This window comes from Trachemys scripta, chromosome 12 (assembly GCF_013100865.1).
Source record: "Trachemys scripta elegans isolate TJP31775 chromosome 12, CAS_Tse_1.0, whole genome shotgun sequence".
Classification (NCBI taxonomy): domain Eukaryota; kingdom Metazoa; phylum Chordata; order Testudines; family Emydidae; genus Trachemys; species Trachemys scripta.
The window spans coordinates 10,628,326-10,653,700 of NC_048309.1; the positions used below are offsets into that span (position 1 = coordinate 10,628,326).

Genomic DNA, 25,375 nt, shown 5'->3' on the forward strand with positions numbered 1-25,375 from the left:
GGGGGGGAGGGAGGTGGGATATCCAGGGGAAGAGGGTTCTGTGTGGTCCAATCTGAGTTCAGGTGGGTCAGTGTGGGGTCTGGGTGCAGGACAGATCTGGATGCACAGGGGCTCTTGGGGGGGTGTCCAGGTGAAGGTGGTTGGGACTTGGCAGACGGGTGTGGAGGGAAGGGGTTCAGCGAGGGGGGGGGGTCTGAGTGCTGAGAGAGTGGGGCTTGGTGGGTTGGGGGTCTGGGTGCAGCTGGTTGGGGCTCAGTGGATGGGGGTTCGGGTACAGGGGGCTTGTCAGGGTGGTCTGGGTGCATAGGGGGTGGGGCTCGTCAGGGTGAGTGTTCGAGTGCGGGGAGCTCAACAGGGGGTGGTGTGGGGGCAGGGGTGAGGGGTCAGCGGGGAAGGGCAGGTGCAGGAGGTGGGGCTCAACGGGGGGCGAGTCTGGGTATAGGGATGTCCAGATACACGGGGGTTGGGCGGATGGGGGAGCAACTCCCTATATAGTGACCCCTCCGCCCGCGGTGGAGGAGTGATGAGGGCAGGAAGTGGGGAGAGGTTTTTGGGGATGGGTCTGACCCAGATCCAGCTGCTCCCTGCAGGGGAATTGTAGTTCTCCCCCATCCTAGCCCAACCAGGACTATCAGCTGAGCTCAGCGCAGGGTAGGAGCCACCAAACAAGGTGTCCCCAGCCCCTGCAATGATTTACCCCTCCACCAGGGGTGAAAGTAGCTTAATGGATTTACTGGTACGCAGGGTCCTGGGCAAGGTGTGGGGCGGCAGCTCTGGGCCCCCGGAAGGGGCGGGGCTAGGGCCAGAGTCCCCCAGCCAGCCCTTCAGCGCTGCCTGGCCTCTGCCACCCAGGGCTCCGGTGACGATTTAAAGGGCCTGGGGCTCCAGCCGCTGGTGCGGTAACAGCAGCGGCGGTTGGGAGCCCTGGGTCCTTTAAATAGCCGCTGGAACCCTGGGGTACCAGTGGCCAAGAGCCCCAGGGTTCTGGCTGCTGCCAGGAGCCCCAGACCCTTTTAAATCCCCGCCCCCCCAGGGCAGCTGCCCCTTTTGCCGCCCCACATCAGAGGCCCTGCTGGTACGGTCGACTGTGTACTGGTAGCCACTTTCTTACCGGAACACCATACAGGACGGGACTGGCTTACTTTCACCTCTGCTCTCCACTGACTGCTCCGGGTGCCTACCACCATAGTTGGTGATGGGGGTGGAGAAACCCCCCTACATCATATGGGGATCAAAAGTAAAAACATCACCTCCACCATATTTCTAGTCCAACACCACTCTGAACTCAAGCTGGACAGAAAGATAATCAAGATTATCTGAAATAGTCACTGAATTTTCCCCAGGCCCATTTTCACAAATCACTGAAACTGTAGAGGGGCTATTCTATTGTGTTGCACCAAAAGTTAACCAAATGCATCAAAGAAATATACTGATGGAGACCACATTCTGTTTTGACTTACCCCTCCCCGGGAACACCATTGAAATAGCAACATGGACTGGTTTGTGTTTTCCATTTTAATGTACTCTACAGCCTGAAAACAGAGTTGTGATGTTCTTGCATTTTTTAAGCACCAGGTTGTCCCCTATACAGCATTTATTATTCTGATTACATGGAAAATGAGAGACTATCATCTAATCTTGGGCAATTCAGTTGGCTGAGAGAGACAGTACAGGGAATATGATTGGTGAAGTAAAAGCAGTCCTTGCACAAACTCAGCAAGATCTCCCATTTATTAGGTTTTTCGCTCAAGCCACAAACCAAACATTTCTATTTGCTACATTTGCAAAGTAGCCTCAGTGATCAACATTTATCCCATGCTTCACTTCTTCACATCCCAACAAAAACCAAATTTCTCCTCATTCTTTACTTTTTCTAATGACTGAAACATAAATTTTCTAAAAGATTCAGGACAGAAAACCAACAACTATTTAGATTATTCAGTATCTTTTACAGTGTGTCCACAGGAAGAAAAATCACGCCAATTCTAAGGCTTCTTATCATTTCTGTTTATCATCAGCTCTGTTACAATTAACCTCTTCAGCTATCTTGACCTGGTTCACTTTGATTAATAGAGCATTTTTGTCAACTTATTTTCCTCCCCTAAAATAATCACGCTGATCACTGTCAATTTAAAGCCATAAATTCCTACTACAGAAAATAATCATCATTCGGTTTCAACATTTAAACCCTGGTTTCAATTTTCTATTCACCTAAAGAAAATCCAGTGAAGGACAAAGACGCTGTCTTCAGGGTTGTCTTTATTTTTTATTCTTTTTACACACACACACAAATGTGCAGTAATCCAACATCCATTCTAAACAATTTAGAAACCAATATGTAAAACTAACTGCTATTTAATAAAAAGGAAAAAGTTCACAAATTAGAATTTTTCCAAATTTCACAGCTCATCAAGAAAAGTGGTTTCTACCTCTTCCCACATTTTTCACAAAAAAAACCTGTCTCATATTACTACATAAGCCTTCGCTAGCTTTATAAAATTTACAACAAATGCTTACTAGAACACTATGAAGTACAATGGGTATGATTAATTAATAAATAAATAGCTCTTCATCTTTTAACCAGTTGGCAAGATAACACTGTTTTAAGAATCTATTCCATATCTAATATACTTATAGAATACACTTGGGGAATATGTTAAAACTGGTAAACAGTTTTAGCATATTCCCCCAGTATATGTATATATAAGTATACACCAACTGCACCCATTACATTACTGTAAAGAATAAGTTAAAGTACATTTGCCAAGTGAACGAAGTATATTTCAACTGATTTTCAGATTTTTGTTTGGGTTTAGTTTAAAACACATGTACAACTGATTTGATCTCGGATACTTCAAAACTGCTGTGAACATCTGAACATTTATAAAACGCTTCTTACTGTGACTATACAGGACACAGGGTTTTGAATCACTTGATGCCTGCAGGCAGCTGCTTTTGCTGGGAAGCAAAAACTACAACAAATTCATGAGTAGCTAAGGGAAACCCTTATAATCAGTAAATGGTCAGAAACTTTCTAATCATTAGGAATTATTTTGGTACTGCTGGTTTCCACTATTTTTTACACTTTGGATTTCTCTCTTTAAAAATGTTTCTAGAGTTCATAAATAGTGCAAATTTTACAGTCCCTGAAGGCTGAAATCCATTGTTCATCCAGACATGATACCAACATGGCCATGGCAAGTGCTGGGCTTCCCTCAAATTTTGTCTGGAAGCAACACCTTATAAGAAGGCTTTTGAATCTCTATGTCCATTCAATCTTTTCCCTTTGCTTGGGCTGCCCAAAAATGTGTTCCAGTTATGATGGAGGTTCTTAGGATGAGGACTGAAGCCTTTCATTTCTCGTAAGCTACAGAACAATCCATCAGATGGTAATGACTACTCATGGTCATTTCTGACCCAGACTGGGTTCAGACTGGAAACTTAGCGTTGACAGACTCCATGTTCTTTTATCAATCCCCTAACTCAGCCAGTCCCCTTTTAAAATTTAGATATTTGTACTTTTAGATTTCAGAAACTATCTGCTGAAAATATGCCAAAGACAAGACATTGGATACAGTGCTATTCAAAACACATTGAAGCTCTTTGGATAAGTGGCAGTTACTCAGAGAAGGTTCTCTCTTCAGGTTCATAGCTTCAAGAGGGTCTCCTAGCCTCCTGCCACTGGAATACAAGGTACACTGAAACAGGAAGCAAGGATTACAGAAATGGGGATCAGATTTCAGAGTAGCAGCCGTGTTAGTCTGTATCCGCAAAAAGAACAGGAGTACTTGTGGCACCTTAGAGACTAACAAATTTGTTAGAGCATAAGCTTTCGTGGGCTACAGCCCACTTCTTCGGATGCATAGAATGGAACATATATTGAGGAGATACATATACACACATACAGAGAGCATGAACAGGTGGGAGTTGTCTTACCAACTCTGAGAGGCCAATTAAGTAAGTGAAAAAAAACTTTTGAAGTGATAATCAAGCTAGCCCAGAACAGACAGTTTGATAAGAAGTGTGAGAATACTTACAAGGGGAGATAGATTCAATGTTTGTAATGGCTCAGCCATTACAAAATGGGGATGTTACTGTGAATTAAGTACTTTCACTGCTTACTGTCAGCTAGCCAGATCGCCTGCCAGTAAATGCTAATACAATAACCAAGCACTTGTTTTCAGGAAATCTAGTTGTCCATTACCAAATGTGCTGAATTTTTAACGAAGTCACATCACCAAATACACTGTCCTCCTCTCAATTTAAGTCATGTTTAAGGCTAAGATTATGTCACAGAGGTCACAGATTCTGTGACATTTTCTGCTTCAGCTCCCGGGGGGCCCTCAGAGATCCCTGCTGCCGCAGGCGGCATAGTGGGGGGGAAAGGGGGCCTGGAGTCCCCAGCCACCATGGGCAGCAGGTGCTGGACCCCACCTTCCCCTCCCACAGCAGGGCTTAGGCTTAGTCCCATTTTGTCACAGTTGTTTTTAATAAAAGTCAGAGGCAGGTCATGGGCATTCGTGAATTTTTGTTTACTGCCCGTGACCTGTCCATGACTTTTACTACAAAAAACTATGACACAATCTTAAACTTAGTCATGTTTAATAAGACACTGCAGTATATCAAATTTATTCCCAATGCAGAATCTTGGGTGATCCTATGTTATGTTTAAGACATATCTTTCCTAGAGCTCAGTACATTAGTGAATATAATTTTACTTTTTTTATTCATTTTTCTGCTCTAGCCAAACTGCATAGTCTAAAGAAACTTTAGTTCTATCACAATTCTACCACTGACAATGAAGTGTGCAGTCTTAGGTAAATCACTTACTGTCTCATATCTGTTTCCTCATTTACAAAAGGGATGTTAGGATGATTAGCTAATGAATAATGTTAAATACATAAGAACGGCCATATTGGATCAGACCAATGGTCCATCTAGCCCAGTATCCTGTCTTCAAATAGTGGTCAATGCCAGGTGCTTCAGTGGGAAAGATCAGAATAGACAATCAGCGAATGATCCATCCCCTGTTATCCACTCCCAGCTTCTGGTAGGCAGAGGCTAGGGACACCCAGAGCTTGGGGTTACATCCCTGACCATCTTTGCAAACAGGCATTGATGGACCTATCCTCTATGAACTTATCTAATTCTTTTTTGAACCCCATTATAGTTTTGGCCTTCACAACATCTCCTGGCCACAAGTTCCACAGGTTGACTGTGCGTTGTGTGAACAAGTACTTCCTTTTGTTTTAAACCTGCTGCCTATTAATTTCATTGGATGACCCCTAGTTCTTGTGTTATGGAAAAGGGTAAATAACATTGCCTTATTCACTTTCTCCACACCATTCATGATGTTATAGACCTCTATCATATCCCCCCTCCTTAGTTGTCTCTTTTCCAAACTGAAAAAAAACAAAGCAATCCAAACACCCATATGACTTTTTGGTGTTAAATTCTGTTTATCTTTGACTCAGCACTTAGAAAACATGTGTTTTCCAGACCACCTGCAAATGACTGCTTAGAAGATGATCACGGGAGGTGAATTCAACCGGAGGGTGCTCAGCATCTTGCATTATCTGGCCCTAAATACCTATAGCCCTCAAAGGGCAACTCCTCTATATTTTGGAGATGTAACACCACAAGTGTTCTCTCTATTATGTTTCTCCATCTGCTTACTTTGCAGTTTCTGCATATCCTCATAGAAAATCCAGTTCAAACACCACACTGAGAGCAGAGTGTCTGGATACCAGCTGGAACATGAGTTCCAAATGGGAAAGAAAGTTGGTTGACCCTAATAGTATATCTATTATTGCATTTAAATACAATTAAATATCATCACTACTGCTTAAAAAAAAAAAAACCCAAATTTCTCAGCATTAACACACAATATATGAAAGGTGTGATTACTACGTTAAAAAAAAAAAAGGGGGGGGGGGCAGAATGTGTTGTTTCAATGTGCTACTGCTAGCCCCAAACACTGTTAAAGAGTCAGAGCAGGTAAAGTTCTGCTGTATTTGGGTATCGGCACTGCATATGTCTGGGGGGTAAAGCGATGTACAAGAAAGGACAAAGTGTGGGAAGGGTACAGAAGAAAACATATTAGGGGATCTTTTACATTCTCCCTTTCCTCATCCCACAAAGACTGATACTGTAGCTTTCTCAGGTTATAATAAAGTATTAACTCCCATATTGTGTCTCTTCTGTGTCTGAAGTGAATTCAAACATGTAGGCATGAGCAGAAAGTAAAGTTAAATGAATAATTTGCTTTTAGAATCCCCTTATTTTTTCTCTGAACTAATTACAGATTTCACTTTTATTTCAAGTGTATAGTAATTTATATCTATATACAATTTAAAAAGAGTAGTAAGTGAAGGTTACTGCAGCACACACATACAGTGATACTGGCATCTAGCAGCCTCTTAAAACAGGTTTAAATGATCTTAGTGAATTATGACATTTATCATATAATCAGGATCTGCTTAGCTGTACTGCATAACTTGCAAACCAGAAGGCTGAGGCTTCTCTCTCCACCTACAGAAAATTGTGGGCTTTTTGGAGTTTTAGATTTTGTGTTTGTGTGTGCTATCTGGTGCATTTAAATCCTCTATAGCACACAAAGTTTGCATTATTTCTACCAAGACATTCACAGACCATACATTTCAATTACTATGCCCGGGGAGTTAACATCTTGGGACATCCTCAGTCTTTAATTTATTTAATTCACATAATTAATACACAGGTTAAATTTTTCAGGTGCCAGTGGAATACAACCTACGCTCAAATCAGGTCAGCTGAGACTACAGTTCATATCATCACTGGGGACAGAACCTGCTAACAGTATTTGTCCAAGTTGGTGGCTAATGGAAATCCAGTTTAAAACCTCAGTTTTTCAAACACTTATATACAACATCCTTAACTTATTTAAATATGCCAATAGGACTACTCACAGAGCATAAAGTTAAGCACGTACATATGTCTTTGCAGGATCGGTGCTTAAAAATCAAAACAATGTATTTGCTCAAGAAAACATGAGAGTTCCATGAAGCATTTGTAATCACCCTAAACTGGTGATTTGTATCCCTAAACTGGTGTGTCACCTTCTGTCTGAGAAATATACACACAAAGGCTCTTGTCTGGAGATGAAATATCTGTGGACTTGGTCAGATTCCCTGCCTTACTTCACTCACCACCAACACAAGAGAAAGAGCAGATATTAAGGGACGTGGCTAAAAGGAGAAGTAGTATAACAGGAACAAAGTGGATGATAATCCTTCCATTCCCGCAGCATCAGAGCTATTCTAACAAAAAGTGTTTTGGGAAGCTGGAGGATGGAATGTTCGGGCCCAAAGCATCAGTGGTAGTTGGGAAGTCCATTTTTGGGAGCTGGCACTGGAATGTTTAGTCCTGTACAAAACGTGCCAGCTGGGGGCAGTAGGCAGCTCATTAAGGAGAGAAACCAGAAGCGGGGGAGGTGGGAAATTTAAAAGAAGCTGTTGTCCTAAGCTCTGATCTATCAAGTCCTATTCTTCTCTCTCACAAGCTGATAGAGATAACTGGGGCTTCACAGCAGTTAGCCAGCTTAGAAGAAAAACAGTCCAACTGAGTTAGAGGCAGGAGAAGTGGGCCAGTGCCCTCAGTAAAAAATTGCTCAGAACACCAGAATTCTTGTCTCTCTTTTTTTCCCCACACTTCCCCATCAATGCAAGACTGAAGAGGTTTTCCAGACTCACTAATGTTAACATTCTCAGGGGAGTCTGTAGTCTCAGCCACAAGTAGGGTGACCAGACAGCAAATGTGAAAAATCGGGACGGGGGTGGGGGGTAATAGGAACCTATATAAGAAAAAGACCCAAAAATCGGGACTGTCCCTATAAAATCAGGACATCTGGTCACCCTAGCCACAAGTGTGTAACCATCACAAAGTGGAGCAGCTCTCTCTGACTGATTAACCCTTTCTTTTCTGTGCGACTATCCATGACTGACAAATCGTCACAATCAGTTTTCCTAGGATTCTGCCAGCCAACTATATCTGTGGAGTGCCAGATGTCTTCAAATCTTGGCAGTGGATCAGTGTCAACAGAACCCACTTACTGGCCTGTAACCATCACAAGAATATAGACCAAATCTTACTATGAAGCTCTTAGGGCATAGTATTTAGAGATGTCTATATAACAGTAAAGACACTACTGACCACTCCTCTTTACAAAACAATGGCCTGTCAGTCAGTCAGGTGAATCAATGCCAGAAGAATCAATCGAATCTTCCACTTCTTCAGTACCTTCCATTAAAGATCCCACAGACCTCTACAAACATTCATGAATTAATCAGCCAATATCCTTGTAAGGTAGGATTATATTAGTTCCTAGAAGAACTCTACTTTTCATGAGAATTTGAAACCATCACAAAACTAAAATATTGTAAAAATGGTTCATTTACTAATGGAAGCAGGAAGAAGATTGTTAAACAAGTTCAAATACATCTGAAAGCAAGTAAGATTGCTTCTATGGATTCTACCCTGCTCTAAAACATGAAGACAGCTTTTATCCTGGATGAATATAGCACATATATTCTATTACTAAGGACCATGGAACAACCCCCCAAAACACTTCATTGTGTGAATGTTTCTAAACTTGCTGGATTTGTAAAGAAACATTTCCTAAAAATTGTATTTCTATAACTATAATTGCCTTCAACCCAGACTGTTGATTTACTCAGCTCTTAATCTGTAAATAAAATAAGGCAAACTTTTGAGGCCTCCTGATTGATTAGAAAAAGACCGATCCATTTATATTGCTAGAGATAATAGCAAACAAATATTCTATATTATATTGAGCATGCCCCAATTAGATCTTTGTATCCCTCAAAATAAGCATGTCTCAAAGCCACCAAAAGGAAATTCTATATTTATGAGAAAAAGCACACTGGATATTCCAAATATGTAAAAGGAATCTCTACTAACTGCAGGACTGAGGAAGAAGGGTCCAGATGAAAGTTTTTCAGGTTGTGACTGGATGAAAAAAAAAAAAAACAGGCTGGACCTCTTGATTTTCTTCATTGTATATCGAACACACCTTAATTTACTGTACACGCATGTGCACATGCATTGTCGGTTTATTAAATTATCTGCAGTTCCCAGAGTATAAAACTATCGCTTGCTTCAGGAAAAGTTACAAATACCACTAACTGGAAGAAAACGCTGAGGCCTGCAACAAGCCAAAAGAGAAGAGTCTGATTTAAAAATCAGAGGTTGATTACAGAGAATCATAGGAATCTATCACAATATTATTTGTCTCAACCTGAAGCACCACAAAATGCTAGTCTTGGTGAGAGCTGCAGGCAGCAAGCCAACGCAAGAGTGAGTGGAGAGGTAATGCTTTGGCCCTCAGAAATACTTCTATTTATTGCACTCAAAACATGGAATTCTTTGTAGAACTGAAGCACAAGATTTTTCATTTAACTGTAAAACATGTGAAGACATACTAACAATATGAGAGATAGTTTTAAATTAAAATCTCATGTGGATTCACAGCTTTACTGAGATTGATTGTTTATGCTAATTACTACTACTACTTTGGTATTCTTACTATATTGGCTTTGGCGCAAACAAGACCTTACCCCACCTTTCTGATTTTGTTGAACTTTGCAGGTTCTCTGGATTGTGAGATCACAGTGCCAATCTCAATATTGGAGTACTGCTCATTAGTGACGTGCTCGTTAGATACAAACTATGTGAGGACATTCCTTGTGTAAGATGACTGATGCAGGAAAATTATTGACAGCAATAATAGCTATAAAATGTCTCCATCGCTGAATTTGTAGGCTAGCTGGTTTAAACAATTTTTAAAGTTTAGATGGGTCAAAACCTTGCCAGGGCAAGCTATCCCACATCTTCAGGACTTCTTGCACCTGTCTATCAAGCATCTGGTGCTGGCCACTACTGGAGACAAAATATTGGACTAGATGGACCCTAGCTTTGCTACAGTATAGTAATAAACCCGTCAGTCCTCTGGAACCCATGAAATCTTTTGAATCTTGCCTTTGGAATTGCTGGCATAACACTACAACTAAGTATCATATGCTATGAGGTAATTAACAAAACTGCCTTTCCAGTGGTTTTCCAAGTAACTAGAAGTAGCATCTTGTATTTTTATGGGGCTGCTGGATGCTTCCAAGGTCAAGTGACAGCATTAGTGAGTCAGAGGCAGCAGATATATCCTCAAAAAACAAGTTAACTAATTATACCTTTTTGTCATTTACTCTGGACTTGCTCTGGCTTTAAAGCCATTGGCTAGGTTTAATGAGGTTCAGGGAGTGAGGAGGGGCAGTCCACTAGTGAGAACCCTCAGTGTAATTCTGGATAGGTTAGCTGTGGTGGCATGTTGGCTGGAGTCATGCCAGAACTCAGCCACTCTTCCAAAAGGTATAGCATGCATCATCCCCTACACTAGCTCAACACTGCTGGGTGATGAGCTTGACCCCACCCTATCTGGACAGGCTGGTTTGCAGCAGTGCACCACCAGAACTGCGAGTCCTACACCCCTAGATCAGTGGCTCTCAACCTTTCAAAACTACTGTACCCCTTTCAGGAGTCTGATTTGTCTTGAGTACCCCCAAGTTACACCGCACTTAAAAACTATTTGCTTACAAAATCAGACATAAAAATACAAAATTATGATAGCACACTATTACTGAAAAATTGCTGACTTTCTAATTTTTCCAATATAATTATAAAATCAATAGAAATATAAATACTGTACTTATATTTCCATGTATAGTATTTAGAGCAGTACAAACAAGTAATTGTCTGTATGAAATTGTCTTTGCTAGTGCGTTTTATGGAGCCTGTTGTAAAACTAGGCAAATATCTAGATGAGTTGATGTACACCCTGGAAGACCTCTGTGTACCCTGGTTGAGAACCACTGCCTTAAGATTGTGGCTAGCTAAATAAGAGAAACAGGGGGAAGAGGAGAAGGCTCCTGGAGTCCCAGGCAGGACAACCCACAATCTGGTCCTGCATATTTTAGTTATGTTACTGTATATTTTATTTAGTTAAGGAACACAAAAAGAAACCCAAGAAGGATTTGTCATTTATATGGATAACAAGAATAGCACTAGCTATTATGGCTAGCTATCAAAAAACTTGGGAAGGGGATATAAAACCTTGTATTTAAGTGCTTAAACTATCTCTAACTATTAGGGATCAGGAGCTCTTCATGAGGGACAAAATTATCCCACATTTGCCTGCTGGAGGGTTTCTTGCATCTCACCCTCAGCATCAGGTACTGGCTTTTGTCAGAAGTTTACTGGTCTCGATGGACCACTGGTTTCACCCAGTATGGCAGTTCCTATGTACCCAGTAAAGAAGGCTCATTGAATTGCATGATATTCTTGTAAACATCTACTGTGATACAGGTGAAAAATAATCATCCACACAAAAAGCATGATTATAACTGAAGAGGAAATTTACTTACTGCTGAGAAATCAAAGTCTATCTGGTTAGCTAAGTTTAAGATATAATCGATTCGAAACTGGTTCTCTGGATTGGCTAGCTCCACTGGTGGTGCCAAATTGCCCATTGCTGTCACTATTGTCTGCAAAGAAAGGGAAAAATACCCCACATTTGTTACTGAGATAGTGGTTAAAAACAGCTTTTAGAAGCAAGACACAATGGTTTGTAGACGTACCTCTATAGCTTCTTTAATATTGTTTTTAATATCCTGAATTTTCATTTTTTTCTCCCTGTAACCAAGGAAACATACAAATTAAATTTATGCACCACAAAAACAGAGGTTTCTGAAGTGAAATGCAAATGAAAAAGTACATTAGAACAAAACATACAAGTGAGATGCCTGCTTACTCCCATTCAGTCACTGAACACATTTGTAGTTAGATCACCAACTATCTTACCTGTTTAGGAAAACAGATTTTGATTTCAGATACATGTGTTTAATCATAATAAACCCATATTCACTTATTAAAATTGTAGTCTTAGATGGAGAGGAACTCATCTTAGTGATACTAGGGACATTCTGTAGATCAAGCAGGTTTGGATTCGAGTGTAAAGAATAGAAATACCTGGAGGCTGTTTATAGACAAGAGGAAATGAAGAGATAAAAGGGACAAGTTACCAAAAGTCAAAACAACCAAGAAAAAGCAAAGCAGACCAGGATAACACGAAGATTTAAGGGTGAAAAGAAAATCAGAGAAGAAAACATCTGGAACAGAGAGCTCAGACCAGGAGGAGATACACAATTTAACTACACAATCATGCAAAGTATAGTGCGGATAGGAGGACTAATCTATTACATAGAATTACCAACATAATACAGGGGACAAGATGGGTGAGATAATATATTTTATTGGGCCAGCTTCTGTTGGGGGAGGGGACAAGCTTTCGAGCTTCACAGAGCTCTTCTTCAGATCCTGAAGCCATGACTAACAGAATTACTCTCAAGGTAAATCCATTAGATATGTTATGTAAATGTATGTCATATGCAAATCTGACCACAAAAGTTATCTTAATATTAAATAATTAATATTACATCAAATAAGTTGTATAATCAACATATTAAAAACACCTGATGTAACCATGAATCTTAATGCAGTAAAATGAAACTGGAAGTATAATCAGCAATCAGGAATGCAGAAGAAGAGCTGAAGGAAAAATACTGCTTCAACAATAATACAGGCAGACATAGTTGGCCTGGGATGGGTGGAGAAATCTGTTTATAGAATAAAACATGAATAAAAAGCCTTTGGGGAAGAAGACAAAGTCCAAGAACACACATACAGTGCACTAGCTGCTTGCCACGTTGCATTTTGTGACTAGCTGCAGGTCTGGAGGTAATTTTTCCTACAGCTGCTAGGATCCGATTGTGGTGCGAGCGTTGCACTTATGGACTGAAAGAACACAGCAGCATTACGGCCTCCTGCACTGAGGCGCCATGTACCTTGAGACAGACAGGCAGGGTAGTGGAATTCTAGCATCAAATAGATGTGAAGTCTCAGTTGTGGTTGTGTTCCTAGTCTACCTACAGACCATCGGATTCCAAATTTACTGTATTTGACGACTACCAGTTTTTGCTTCAGGGATTTGGCACAGCTGATGGGAACAAAGCAATGAATCAGTAGAGGCTAAAAGCACTGAACTAAGAAAAATAAGGGAAGGACAGGGAGAGATAGACAGAGGCCTGCTCTCCGTCTTTTCCTTTTCATTGTCCTCTTTTCATTTCTATTCTTCCCCCCCCTCCCACTAAAGAGATGACAAGAAATTCCCTCCCACTCACCCACCCCCACACATACCAAGCACACTAACATTTTACAAGACAAAGGTAGGTATGAAAATGTTATGTGGTTAATGCAACAATCGCATTAACCACTGTGACTTCCCACTTTTAAAGGTTAGTGCTCTTACAGAACAGGGTAAACATTAAACAAAACAATGCAATGAAACTGCTAGGGATGAGAGAAGACGGAAGGCAGGAAGCAAATGGTAACTGATTCAAACTTCACAGTGAGAGACTTTCATTTACTCTGGTTTGATTTTGTCCCCTTTATTCAAAGAGGCCCTGAACCTGCAAACATACACAGTTCTACTTAAGTCCATGGACTACTGATCTATTCAAGGTCTCAGTGTTTCTGCAGGACTGGGATCAAACAAAGAATGATTATACTTAATTATTTTGCCTTATTTTGGTAAGGCATTAATAAAGGCAAAACAAAAATCTAACAGGTTTAGGTGTTTGTTTGGAGACAAGGTGGATGAGGTAATATCTTATATTGATTTGAAGAAGAGCTCTGTGTAAGCTCTAAAGCTTGTATCTCTCACCAACAGAAGTTGGTTCAATAAAAGACATTAGCTCACCCATCTTGTCTCTAATATCGTGGGACCAACACAACTACAACAACAATGCATACAATTAATGTATATATGTTTGTTTTTAAAAAGGTCAACTATAATTACATTCTTCTCCAAAACAAATGAGGTTTTATTTAGAACATTTTCTCAATATATTTGCTAAGTGTGCATTCATGAAAAATTCCCAAATCAGACCACAAAAGCTCTATATTTAATATTACATTCAGATTTTCAGTCAATCTTTCATATTTACATTCACAGATCCTCAAGCTATCAGTATCACAATAAAGTGATAATGGATTCTGAAGTAGTGTAAAACTACTACAATTAACAAATTGCTAGGTAATCATCACCATCTTTACTACAGGAATACTTCGTCCCCCTATTTGTGTTTTTGTTGCCATGGCCCTGTGGCATGTCCTGTAAACAAAGAATCTTATTACACAGCAATGAATGTATCATCTCATTTTGTATTTTATAATGTTTACTAAGCATAAATTTTCCATGGCAATGAGGTGCCTCACTCCTCAGGAAACTCAACAGGCTCATCAATAGTTCAGCCAATATCTGATGTACAGTGCAATTGTTTTTAAAAAGTGCTACTTAGTACCAGCTTTTATTCAGGGATTTATAAAGGGTAGCCTGAATTCATCTCTTCACATAAAAACACTATTTTCACAAATTATACAAATATTTTTAGCCTACTGAGTTCTGAAACCACCACCACCCATTCACCACGGCCAGAATTATTTTTATAGGAACACTGCCAGGTTAAAAATATTTTCTGATTTAAAATAGCTTTTCCTCTTGTATTAATATTAAAACTGCTCAGATTTTAAAAACTAAGAATTTTAAAAATCACTTACATCTCACCACTAATGTTGATTGTTTACTTGTGCACAACATTTAACTATAAACTGAAACATATTAGTTTGTTTCAATTTCTGGCTCTTGTGTGCTATACCAATCCCCAAAACTGCAAGGGAATGTTTATATCCCAATAAAATCTTTTCATGGGATAGATTAGATATAATATCATGGAAACATTCATGTTTAATTTACTCACAGCTCCGTATGTCTTCTCCACAGCTTGTGGTATACATAGATTCATGCAGGGATTAAAGGCACCTTTTCAAACTCAGTTTATAACATGGTTTGGGCCAGTCCACACAGCCCAGAACAAAGGGTTAAATTCTGTTGCAGCTGAGCAGTTTGAACAGTAGTTATCAAACTCTGTTGTTTTTGGCTATTTAAAAGGGTGGGGGGAAAGCTGCATCTATTTATCATGAAGGCCACTAAAACCTGTTTGAGGAACCATGAAAAATATTACCTTCAATTTCAAATAGGGAAGAAAGTCAAAACACAAATCCCCTTAAAGCTTAAGAGACTCAATCGTGCCTTGAAGTCCAGGCCTAGACCCTGATTAGGAAAAGCATCCCTATTCAGTAAAGCACTTCATGTGTTTAAGTGCTTTTCTGAATCAGTGCCCTAATGATTTTCTATTAAAGACGACAACTACTTTTTTTTAGTTTTGACTTTATAATGCTTTAATCAAATCCTACATAGCCAGCAGGCTACCAAGCAAGTTGCCTTTTTGTAGTCTGATTTAATTGACAAATTTATTGCATTTTAGAACCCAGGAACTATGTGAATATCCATCTGTAAACTGGGTATAGGGACCTTCTGAAAAAACGTACAACTTCTACATTAATATTTCAAAAGCTTTATTGGTGGCAGCAAAGACCAGGAAGTCAGTTCACTCTTTGCGAACCAGTGTATGCTTTGCTAGGAGGAGGGGAAGAAATCAGACTGTTAGCCTGAAGGCATTAAATAAAATGTGCTATGGTAATTATTAAAACATGGTCACATTAATAAAACGTGTGACATGATTGCTCTACTGGTTAAAATAATTGACAGAACAAAGTAGTTTCAACCTCTCATTAATCACATGTTCAGTTAGAACCGCTGGCAGGTTAAGAAGTCATGTACTGTACTATAAAGGAATGGGTACAGTCCTGTCGGTGCTAAGAATACTAATACTACAAAGAAAAAAAACAAGTTTAAAATCAGATACTAGAGTGTTTTATTCTTTCTACAATACAATTACTATTAAAGATATTATATATAGAGACATGATAAAGAAAAATAAAATTTTTCTCCATATGCTATGGCAGGTCTTCAGTGAGACTGCTGGAAAAGAAAACCCAAATCCTTCAGAAATTCAGAGTAACAAAACTGTTTTAATTATTTTTTCCTTAGAAAGTTAAAAAAAAAATCCATTACAATGTGCCACCATCATTTCAAGGTTCACAAAGTACCTAAATTATTTTTTAAAAGTGATAGAGAAACATTTTCCCAATAAAATGGGGACTGCACAGCAAATTTCACAGCCTGATTATAAAAACATTTTTAGTAACCAAACGTGTTATAAAAGATGCAGTGAAAAGGTGATTTTTTCACCTCTTTTTTAGTAACCAAACGTTTTAGTAACGTTTGGTTACTAAAAATTACAGTGATTTTTGATGTACTATATATGGGAGTCAAAGTAAAAGCCTTTGATCAGAGAGTATATAGCAGAGAAACACTTCTAATGAGGGTGAAGTGTATTTATGAAAGTGGATTATGATGCTAGTTAATCCAGGCATGAAGACCACCTAAAGCAGGGACATTCCCTGAAAAACCTAATACACTTAGGCCTACTGTAACGTGAGTACAATAATTAAACCTCAGCATTGTTTATATAAGCTATGCTGACATTCATTTTTAAAGGATGTTTGCTTTTTTTTATTTCTGAGCCTGCTTTAAAATCTGCAAGAAATAAATAAAAGTGTCCTAGGCATAACGCATTTCCTTTGCTTGTGAAGTAGTAGTATGCCCTTCAGTACCATTAATGTATTATTTGACCAACAGCCAGTCTATCCAGGACCCTGAAGAGATAGGTAGGGTATCTGCCTGGAAACAGGAACTCTTCCTTGTGATCACTAGGTCCAGATTACGTAACTTTTCTCAAATAGAGTTAAAAACACACTTATTAATTATTCTAGGATGCTGACAATTTACTGTAGCTGTCAGGCTGCACTATAATTTACTAAATATTTATATGACTGCTGCAAACAACAAACAGCAAAATTCCCTTTACATCTACATTGCCAAATGTGACAACCAGAGGGATATATACTTGGTTTTAATATAGCTTATTAACTGCCTTTGGCTTCCTCTCAAGGCTGTTAACAACCTGGCTTTTGCCACTTACAATGGTCAATGTCTTAGGCATTACCTCAACTTCTGAAACAACGACAAAATTAGCTCACTGTCCTGAATTTGCTTACATGACCATTCCACTAACTTGTGGGGGCGAAAAAACTACCAACTTGTACCTGGCAACATTATGTTTCCAGTTAAACAAACTAGTTGTCAAACAAAAACAGTACATATAGCCAGCATAACTTTTATAAAAGTACCCCAAAAAGCAACTTCACTTAGCTCTCTATCCCACTGAAAAAAAGATATGTACCTGTGCTGAACTAACAGAATATCAATTTGCTTTCATATTTTACAAATTATTGGAAAGCTTGAGAGCCACTGGCAGTGGAGCACACCCCTCTTGTGTTCCTACAAGAGCTCGTCACAATTAGAAAGCAGAAGAGTAGCCTCCTGCAGGTAAGGATTAAGCCATACCACAGCACTCATTTAAATATAATATAATTTTTATATTATATATAAATAAAATATTCTATCGGCTGATATGCTTTCCATCTGAATTTATTATAGCTGTACATAGTCATTTTTTTCAGCTACACTAATGTGCAAGTGTATTTCAAAGGGAAATCATGCCTCACGAATCTACTAGAATTCTTTTAGGGGGTCAACAAGCATGTGGACAAGGAGGATGCAGTGGATATAGTGTATTTAGATTTTCAGAAAGCCTTTGACAAGGTCCCTCACCAAAGGCTCTTAAGCAAAGTAAGCAGTCATGGGATAAAAGGGAAGGTCCTCTCGGATTGGTAACTGGTTAAAAGATAGGAAACAAAAGGGTAGTAATAAATGGTCAGTTTTCAGAATGGAGGGAGGTAAATAGTGCTGTCCCTCAGGAGTCTGTACTGGGCCCGGTCCTATTCAACACATTCATAAATTATTTGGAAAAAGGGGTAAACAGTGAGGTGGCAAAATTGGCAGAGGATACAAAACTACTCAAGATAGTTAAGTCCCAGGCAGACTGCAAAGAGCTACAAAAGGATCTCGCAAAACTGAGTGAGTGGGCAACAAAATGGCAGTTGAAATTCAATGTTGATAAATGCAAAGTAATGCACATTGGAAAACATAATCCCAACTATACATATAAAATGATGGGGTCTAAATTAGCGGTTACCACTCAAGAAAGAGATCTTGGAGTCATTGTGGATAGTTCTCTGAAAACATCCACTAAATGTGCAGCTGCAGTCAATAAAGCTAACAGAATGTTGGGAATCATTAAGAAAGGGATAGATAATAAAAGAGAAAACATCATATTGCCTCTGTATAAATCCATGGTACGCCATATCTTGAATACTGCATGCAGAGGTGGTCGCCCGATCTCAAAAAAGATATATTAGAATTAGAAAAGGTTCAGAAGAGGGCAACAAAAATGATTAGGGGTATTGAACGGCTGCCATATGAGGAGAGATTAATAAGACTTGGAAAAAAAGATGACTAAGGAGGAATATGATAGAGGTCTACACTATTATGACTGGTGCGGAGAAAGTAAATAAGGAAGTGTTATTTATTCCTTCTTATAACACAAGAACTAGGGGTCACCAAATGAAATTAATAGGTAGCACATTTAAAATAAACAAAGGGAAGTATTTTTTCACCCAATGCACAGTCAACCTGTGGAACTCCTTGCCAGAGGATGTTGTGAAGGCCAACACTATAACGGGGTTCAAAAAAGAACTAGAAGTTCATGGAGGGTAGGTCCATCAATGGTTATTAGCCAGGATGGGCGGGGATGGTGTCCCTAGCCTCTGTTTGCCAGAAGCTAGGAATGGGCGACAAGGATAGGATCACTTGATGATTACCTGTTCTGTTCATCCCCTCTGGGGCACCTGGCATTGGCCACTGTCGGAAGACAGGATACTGGCTAGATGGACCTTTGGTCTGACACAATATGGCCATTCTTATGTTCTTATTAATATTCATAAAAAGTACATTAACATTTATTTAGTCCTCCTATGAAAGTTGATAAAAAGTGAAATATGCACTGTGTTTGAGTTTGCCTAAAATATATCCAATATATACCAAATAATACATCCAAGATCTACAGGACTAGGACTATAGGTCATGAAATTCATTAGTATTATGAAGACGACAACAACAACAACAACATTAAATTAGGGTACATATTTACAGAAATTTCCCAAGTTACTTTGTGATTCATCAGTAAGCCAAGTTTTGCAGCCTGGCTTTACCAAAATTCTTCTGTTATGCACATTATAAGAGTCTAAAATCCAAGGAGCTATCTGTTTTGAGTCAAAGTACTTTCTTTTATAAACACATGACTGAGACAATGCAGTAGGTTAGTTTAGTTTACCAGCAACCCTGTCTATTTGATATATGTGAGAGTCACCAGAGGATGAAAAAGTTGGACATACAAGTAAATGAGAAGGAAAGAGGAAGAAGAGATTGAGAAACAGTGCATAGGAGAGATAAAAGACACTCATAGAATCATAGACTTTAAGGTCAGAAGGGACCATTATGATCATCTAGTCTGACCTCCTGCACAATGCAGGCCACAGAATCTCACCCACCCACTCCTGTATCAAGCCTGCGTCTGAGCCATTGAAGTCCTCAAATCATGGTTTAAAGACTTCAAGATGCAGAGAATCTTCCAGCAAGTGACCCAGGCCCCACGCTGCAGAGGAAGGCGAAAAAAACCTCCAGGGCTTCTGCCAATCTGCCCTGGAGGAAAATTCCTTCCCGACCCCAAACATGGCAATCAGCTAAACCCTGAGCATGTGGGCAAGACTCACCAGCCAGACACCCAGGAAAGAATTCTCTCACTTAATAGAGAAGAGAGAGATTTAAACAGAAGAGAGGAGATAAAAGTAAAGAGTCAAGGTCAGAAACAGCCCTATGTTAATGCACACAAGGGAACTTTTAGTTCACGCCAGCACAGTCTACACGGGCCAGTGAGCATGCAACACATTGGTGTGCTTTAGAAATAATACCCTTCTAGTGTGCACCACTGCCCTGTGGAGACAAGCCTCAAGTATTATTTTACTAATGACACCATGCTTATGCATCAAAAGTGTTGTAGACAGCTCACTGATCAGAGCATAACCCTGCTGCTGCTGGATCAAGAACTGTTGTTATTTTCTACTTCTGTTTTCTTCCCTGTCCTACAGAAATTCCCTTCCACTAAACGTTCTACTCTCAATCTAAGGATTTTGCTTTTCTCTTTTTCATTCGTGATTTTAGATACCAACTATCTGCCCCATAGGGCTAACAAGTTCTGAATTTTTCTTCTGCTGTCCCATAACATTGTAAATCGGAACCTGTATTAGCTAGATTGTTCACTTTCTCTGCTCATTTTACTCAATTATAAATAATATCTATTTCAAAAAGATGTTTGAATAACTTGATAAAAATAAACCCCGATTTAATACATGGTTAAAATTGATCACACAACATTAATTTTCAAATGGAGCCAGCTTCAAGTGTCCTGGACTCAGTTGAACATCAAGTCTCACCCAAAAAGGTACAATCAGCTGCACACATACATAATGTTGCCTCTTTTTGACCCGAGTAGCTCATCAAAGTTTGGGCTTTTGGGATGTTCCAGCTGGGAGTAGAAATTGGTGACAGTCTGGTATTTCTCCAATACAGTTTTGTTTATTAACAAGAAACGTACAAAGTCCTGCTTCTCCAAAGGCTGGAGTAACCAAAATTCTCGTGCCACAAAATAACTCAGCCACAGGTTATGGGCCTATTATAGGAGTGGGTCGGTGAAGTTCTGAAGCTTGTGATGTTTAGGTGGTGAGACTAGATGATCACAATGGTTCCTGGCGTTAAAGTCAATGGGTAACAAAAGGAGCAGTTTCTTAGCTCATAGCCATGAGCCTCTTCAGCCAGCAGACTCAAAAGCTCTCTAGCTTTTTTCAGGGTCAAACTTTATTTATTTATTTATTTTAACAGGCTGTTGCTTGCCTCTCTTCCTGCCTCTTAAGGCTTGTCTCTACGGTGGGATAATGCACTTTACACAGGTGTGATTTCTAAAGTCCAGGTAATTCCGGGCGGTGTGCTTTAACGTAATGCTGTTTGAAACACATAGGGCACCACTAGTGAGCACCAGTAGGGTCTACATGGACTACTTAATGCACAACATATTAGTGCGCTTTAGAAATCACACCTGTGTAGAGTGCATTACCCCACCGTGTAGACAAACCCTGGCTCAGTTTCCAGATTGTCTTTTCTCAGTTTCTCTATGTTCTGTCACCCATCTCCCCTGTCTTCTCCAAACACAATACGCAGCAAAAATCCCTCCACCCTCTCAGCCCAACAGCCCAAACTCCTGAGCAGGTTGGGTTCACAACCCCCCCTTTTGGGTTAGGTGTTGACAAGTAAGGGCTTCTTAATTCATGCTGTGAATTTAAAACTCTTTGATAAAATATAAGCGATTCTCCAGCTAGAACTTGTCTGTATGGGGATGTTACCTCAGATTACGTTGTTCATTTTAAGTAAACAATATTAATTTTCTCAAAATGAAGTGCATCTAACATTGATTTATTGTGCCAGTTTAAAAAGATACTTCTATTGTTAATCATTGTGTCCATACAACTCTGGGCTCATTTGAATTAACCTTGTAGCATTCTGGGAAGATATCCCATGGTGCAGTGTTCCACAGTTCAGCAATTTCTCGCAGTGCACTCTATGGGGTGGCTTCCAGAATTGTCAGGATTTCTGGGAGTTGGAGTCAAATTAACAAACTCTTAAGATTACTCTTCGCATCCCATAAGTCATCTGTAGTTTGCCAGTGCCATTTGTGAACAGCTGTCAGGCAGCACGGACACCACATTGCCGAGTGCAACAATCATGACAGTCACTAATAGGAACAGGATAATGCACACGTATTGGCAGTCACACAGCTGGATGGATTTGGCTTGAAGGCGTCGGATGCTGCAATGATATGGCTACAGGTGGAGGAGAAGCAGGAGGATGAAACTGAGCAGTTACTTCTGCAGGGGCATTTATCTGGCGCAGCTTTAGTTGGTGGAGCCACGCTTCTGGGCTCAGTCTGTCAGCGCTGACCGGACACTGCTGCAGAATGGGGACGACTAGCAAGGGCACATAATACTTACTGGTAGAGCTCCGCATCTGCAGCATTTTCAGGCTGGCTGCTGGCAGAGCTGTCCTCCACAGCTGTTTCAGTCTGCCTGTCTGCATGGGATTCATGTAATCTCTGAATCTGCTGTGTCGCATATTTCTTAGCTGCTCAGGAAAAATCTCCTGTGGTCGGACTCCATGGTATAAGTGGGGTTGCCTTCTGTGGAGGCTTGGGTGCTTGGCATGCAGTCTTGGTGCTTGCTGTGTTTTCTGGGATGCTTTCTGGATAACTGTCCATCATATCATTCTTGGATGCTGTGGTGACATTGCTTGCAAAAATGTACTCCCAAGTGCCAGCATTTAAATGGAGAAGTGACAATCCGTCATGACCCCGGAGCAGTGGAGGGCACACAAGTACAAAGACTGGCCAATCCAGGTGTGAAGCAATGCAGTATGGGATAACAGTGGGAGGACTGCCAGCAGTGGAGTAGTTAGGAGTGAGTTTAAAAGTTGCAGCCACAAGTATTCATGGAAATTCATACATAAGAATAACTGGACAAGAAAAGTTCTTACAAACACATCCTATCAGGGAGCAGAGTGACCATACCATGTGACCGATCTAATTAATCACAGGTAGCCAAACCAGCTCAGTTGTTTGCAGAAAGCTATATGCTATCAATTCACAGAGGATTTTTAAAAAAGCGGAGAAATCACCATCTGTTTTTATATACTCTGTAAACAAAGAGAGATTCTAAATCCAAATAAAATCATCATGTATTATTCGCTCAATTCTGGTTACAGACTTCAGTCTGAAGGGCAGTTGTGTTTTCCTCAAAAGGAAGATATAACCAAGAGCTCCATCCTATAGATTCTGTGATAAATTTCTAGAAGTCCCCTGCATTCTACTGGAGATTGTGCAGCAGCTTTAGATTCAATTTTTAAAAACTGCAAGTTTTTATTGTGCACGAAAATTAATAAAACAATTATTATATCACCTCTGCTATTTAATTTGATCTTAAAGTCAGTTTCTTTTTCACTAACCCTTTTTTTCAAAATGTCCATGTGCTACAGAATTTAGTGTTCACTTCTGTAATGCAGTTATGTTTTAGTGATCAGGAAGAAGCAGTTGCACTAGGGATGTGAACTTTTAGCACCTTGAAAGGTGTGGGAGGCAGTTTTAGAGGTGGGGGATAAGCACATTAGCTGGAATTAAAATGATCAGCAATGAAATAGTTAATGTCAATTAAAAATGTAGAGTTATATTTCAAAGTTAACACTCCATTGAGATGAACGGAACATTTCCTATTTCTCAGACCTGTTTTAGGCTGTCTGCATACTCAAGCAGGCATCACTGCTTTCTTTACCACCGTGTGCCTAGAAACTTGATTTTGGAACACAATTCTAAATCAACGCGGGATTCTGCAGTAAATTCCAAGGATACATAATTGCAGAAAGCAAGGAACCCTAAGTACAACTTTTACAAAGATTTTTTTTTTTTTAATGCAAAAATGCCTGAATTAGAGCCCTATGCAGGACTAGCATAAAGCCCTGCAGTGAGACTGGGATCTCGCAGGTCCCTCAGGAACCACTGCCATAACAGTGGGAGTAGGATTAAATAATAGTCCCGCCCAGGGACCCTATTTACACAAATGCTTACAATCCCAGTAGCAGTGGGGCAGTTGAAAATTAGTACTAGTTATCTTAGGGCACGTCTTCACTACCTGCTGGATTGGCGGGTAGCAATCGATCTATTGGGGATCGACTTATCGCGTCTAGTGAAGACGCGATAAAATCGATCCCCAATGGCTCTGCCGTCGACTCCGGAACTCCACCACGGCAAGAGGCGGAAGCGGAGTCGACGGCGGCGCGGCAGTGGTCGACTCGCCGCCGTCCTGACAGCCAGGTAAGTCTACCTAAAATACGCAACTTCAACTACGCTATTCACGTAGCAGAAGTTGCGTATCTTAGGTCAACCCCCCCGTAGCGTAGACCTAGCCTTAGTGTTTTGAAGGCCTAGATTCACAGCCACTCTTAACAACGTACTATGCCATATATGTAGCTGTCAGTATCTTAAAAATAACCTAGTGTCTAGCTGTGATTTACATGGACACGATTAAAAAGCTGGATATCATTAAAAAGCTATGTTCATTAAAATTATAGATAAGGCTCTGTTGTTGTTTCAATGAAAACAAAAACAAACCAACCTGTTTACGGGGAATTACTACTAAACAGTACAAATTCATTCTGTGCAAAAACTTGGCAGGTAGGGCTATAGTTTAAAAACTGTGCATGTGCATTTGTGCACCCAATTAGTATATGCAGTTATTGTGATTGCACATGCAAATCATGTTTCCAGCATGCACAAATGAGGTAATTAAACATGCAAAATAGGCATGTAAATGAGCTGTTCTGAAAATCTGGCCAATAAAGTTCCAGCCCAATACACAGAAATCCAAATAATTTTATAAGAAATAAGTCCATAATGTGGACAAGATGCTGACAACTTTGGCAAATATCCAGCAAAACCCTTTAGCACATGTTTAACTTTAAACCCATGAATAATTCCACTGACTCTAATAGGACTACTCATGCTTAAACCTGGATGGGATTGTGGCCACAACACTCAGCACCTTGCAGCATCAGCCCTTATTACGTGGGCTATGTCAGAGGGGAAAATAATAGAATTATCCAAACGTTAGCTACTGTATATGAACATTATTCTCCATCAGAAATTATAAAAGCTTCAGAAAGCAAAACTTAACTGCAAGTCAAGCACATCTCTCTTCGTGTAAACATAGAGATATGAGCTATTCTACAGACTGGGAATATAACCCAAGAATTTAGTCATCAAACTTTATATAAAATCTCTCATAAAGAGGAGGTTCTCATATCTTTGTTTACCTCTGTTTTTCTTTTACAGCCCAGTATTATTCCCACATTTTGCTAATCAGGCTATCTATACAAAAATGGATACGTTCACTGGAGGGAAGTTATCTTTGACAAATTAAGCCTATTCTTCTAAATAAAATAGTAGCAAAAAAAACGTTTACAATATAATAAACTCAGACATTCCTTGCTTATATAGATATGGAGATAATATGGCAAAATGAGGAATAAAGTGAATTTAGGAAAATTTTCAACAGTTCAACTCTGATCTACTGTTGCCTCAGGTATTTAGCACAACCATGTTATACAAACTCCTAAATATGTAAACACGAT

General features: G+C 39.8%; 1 protein-coding gene across 3 annotated transcripts in view; it reads right to left on the bottom strand.

Moving 5' to 3' along the window:
* The window catches only part of GNAS (GNAS complex locus), a 236,362-nt gene that overhangs the window by 77,260 nt on the left and 133,727 nt on the right, over positions 1-25,375 (bottom strand). For all 3 annotated transcript variants that reach the window (XM_034787179.1, XM_034787180.1, XM_034787181.1), the window contains exons 3-4: positions 11,685-11,739; positions 11,472-11,591 (exon numbers count right to left, since the gene is read on the bottom strand). In XM_034787179.1, the coding sequence (XP_034643070.1) occupies positions 11,472-11,591; positions 11,685-11,739 (175 nt within the window). The remainder of the gene's footprint in view (positions 1-11,471; positions 11,592-11,684; positions 11,740-25,375) is intronic.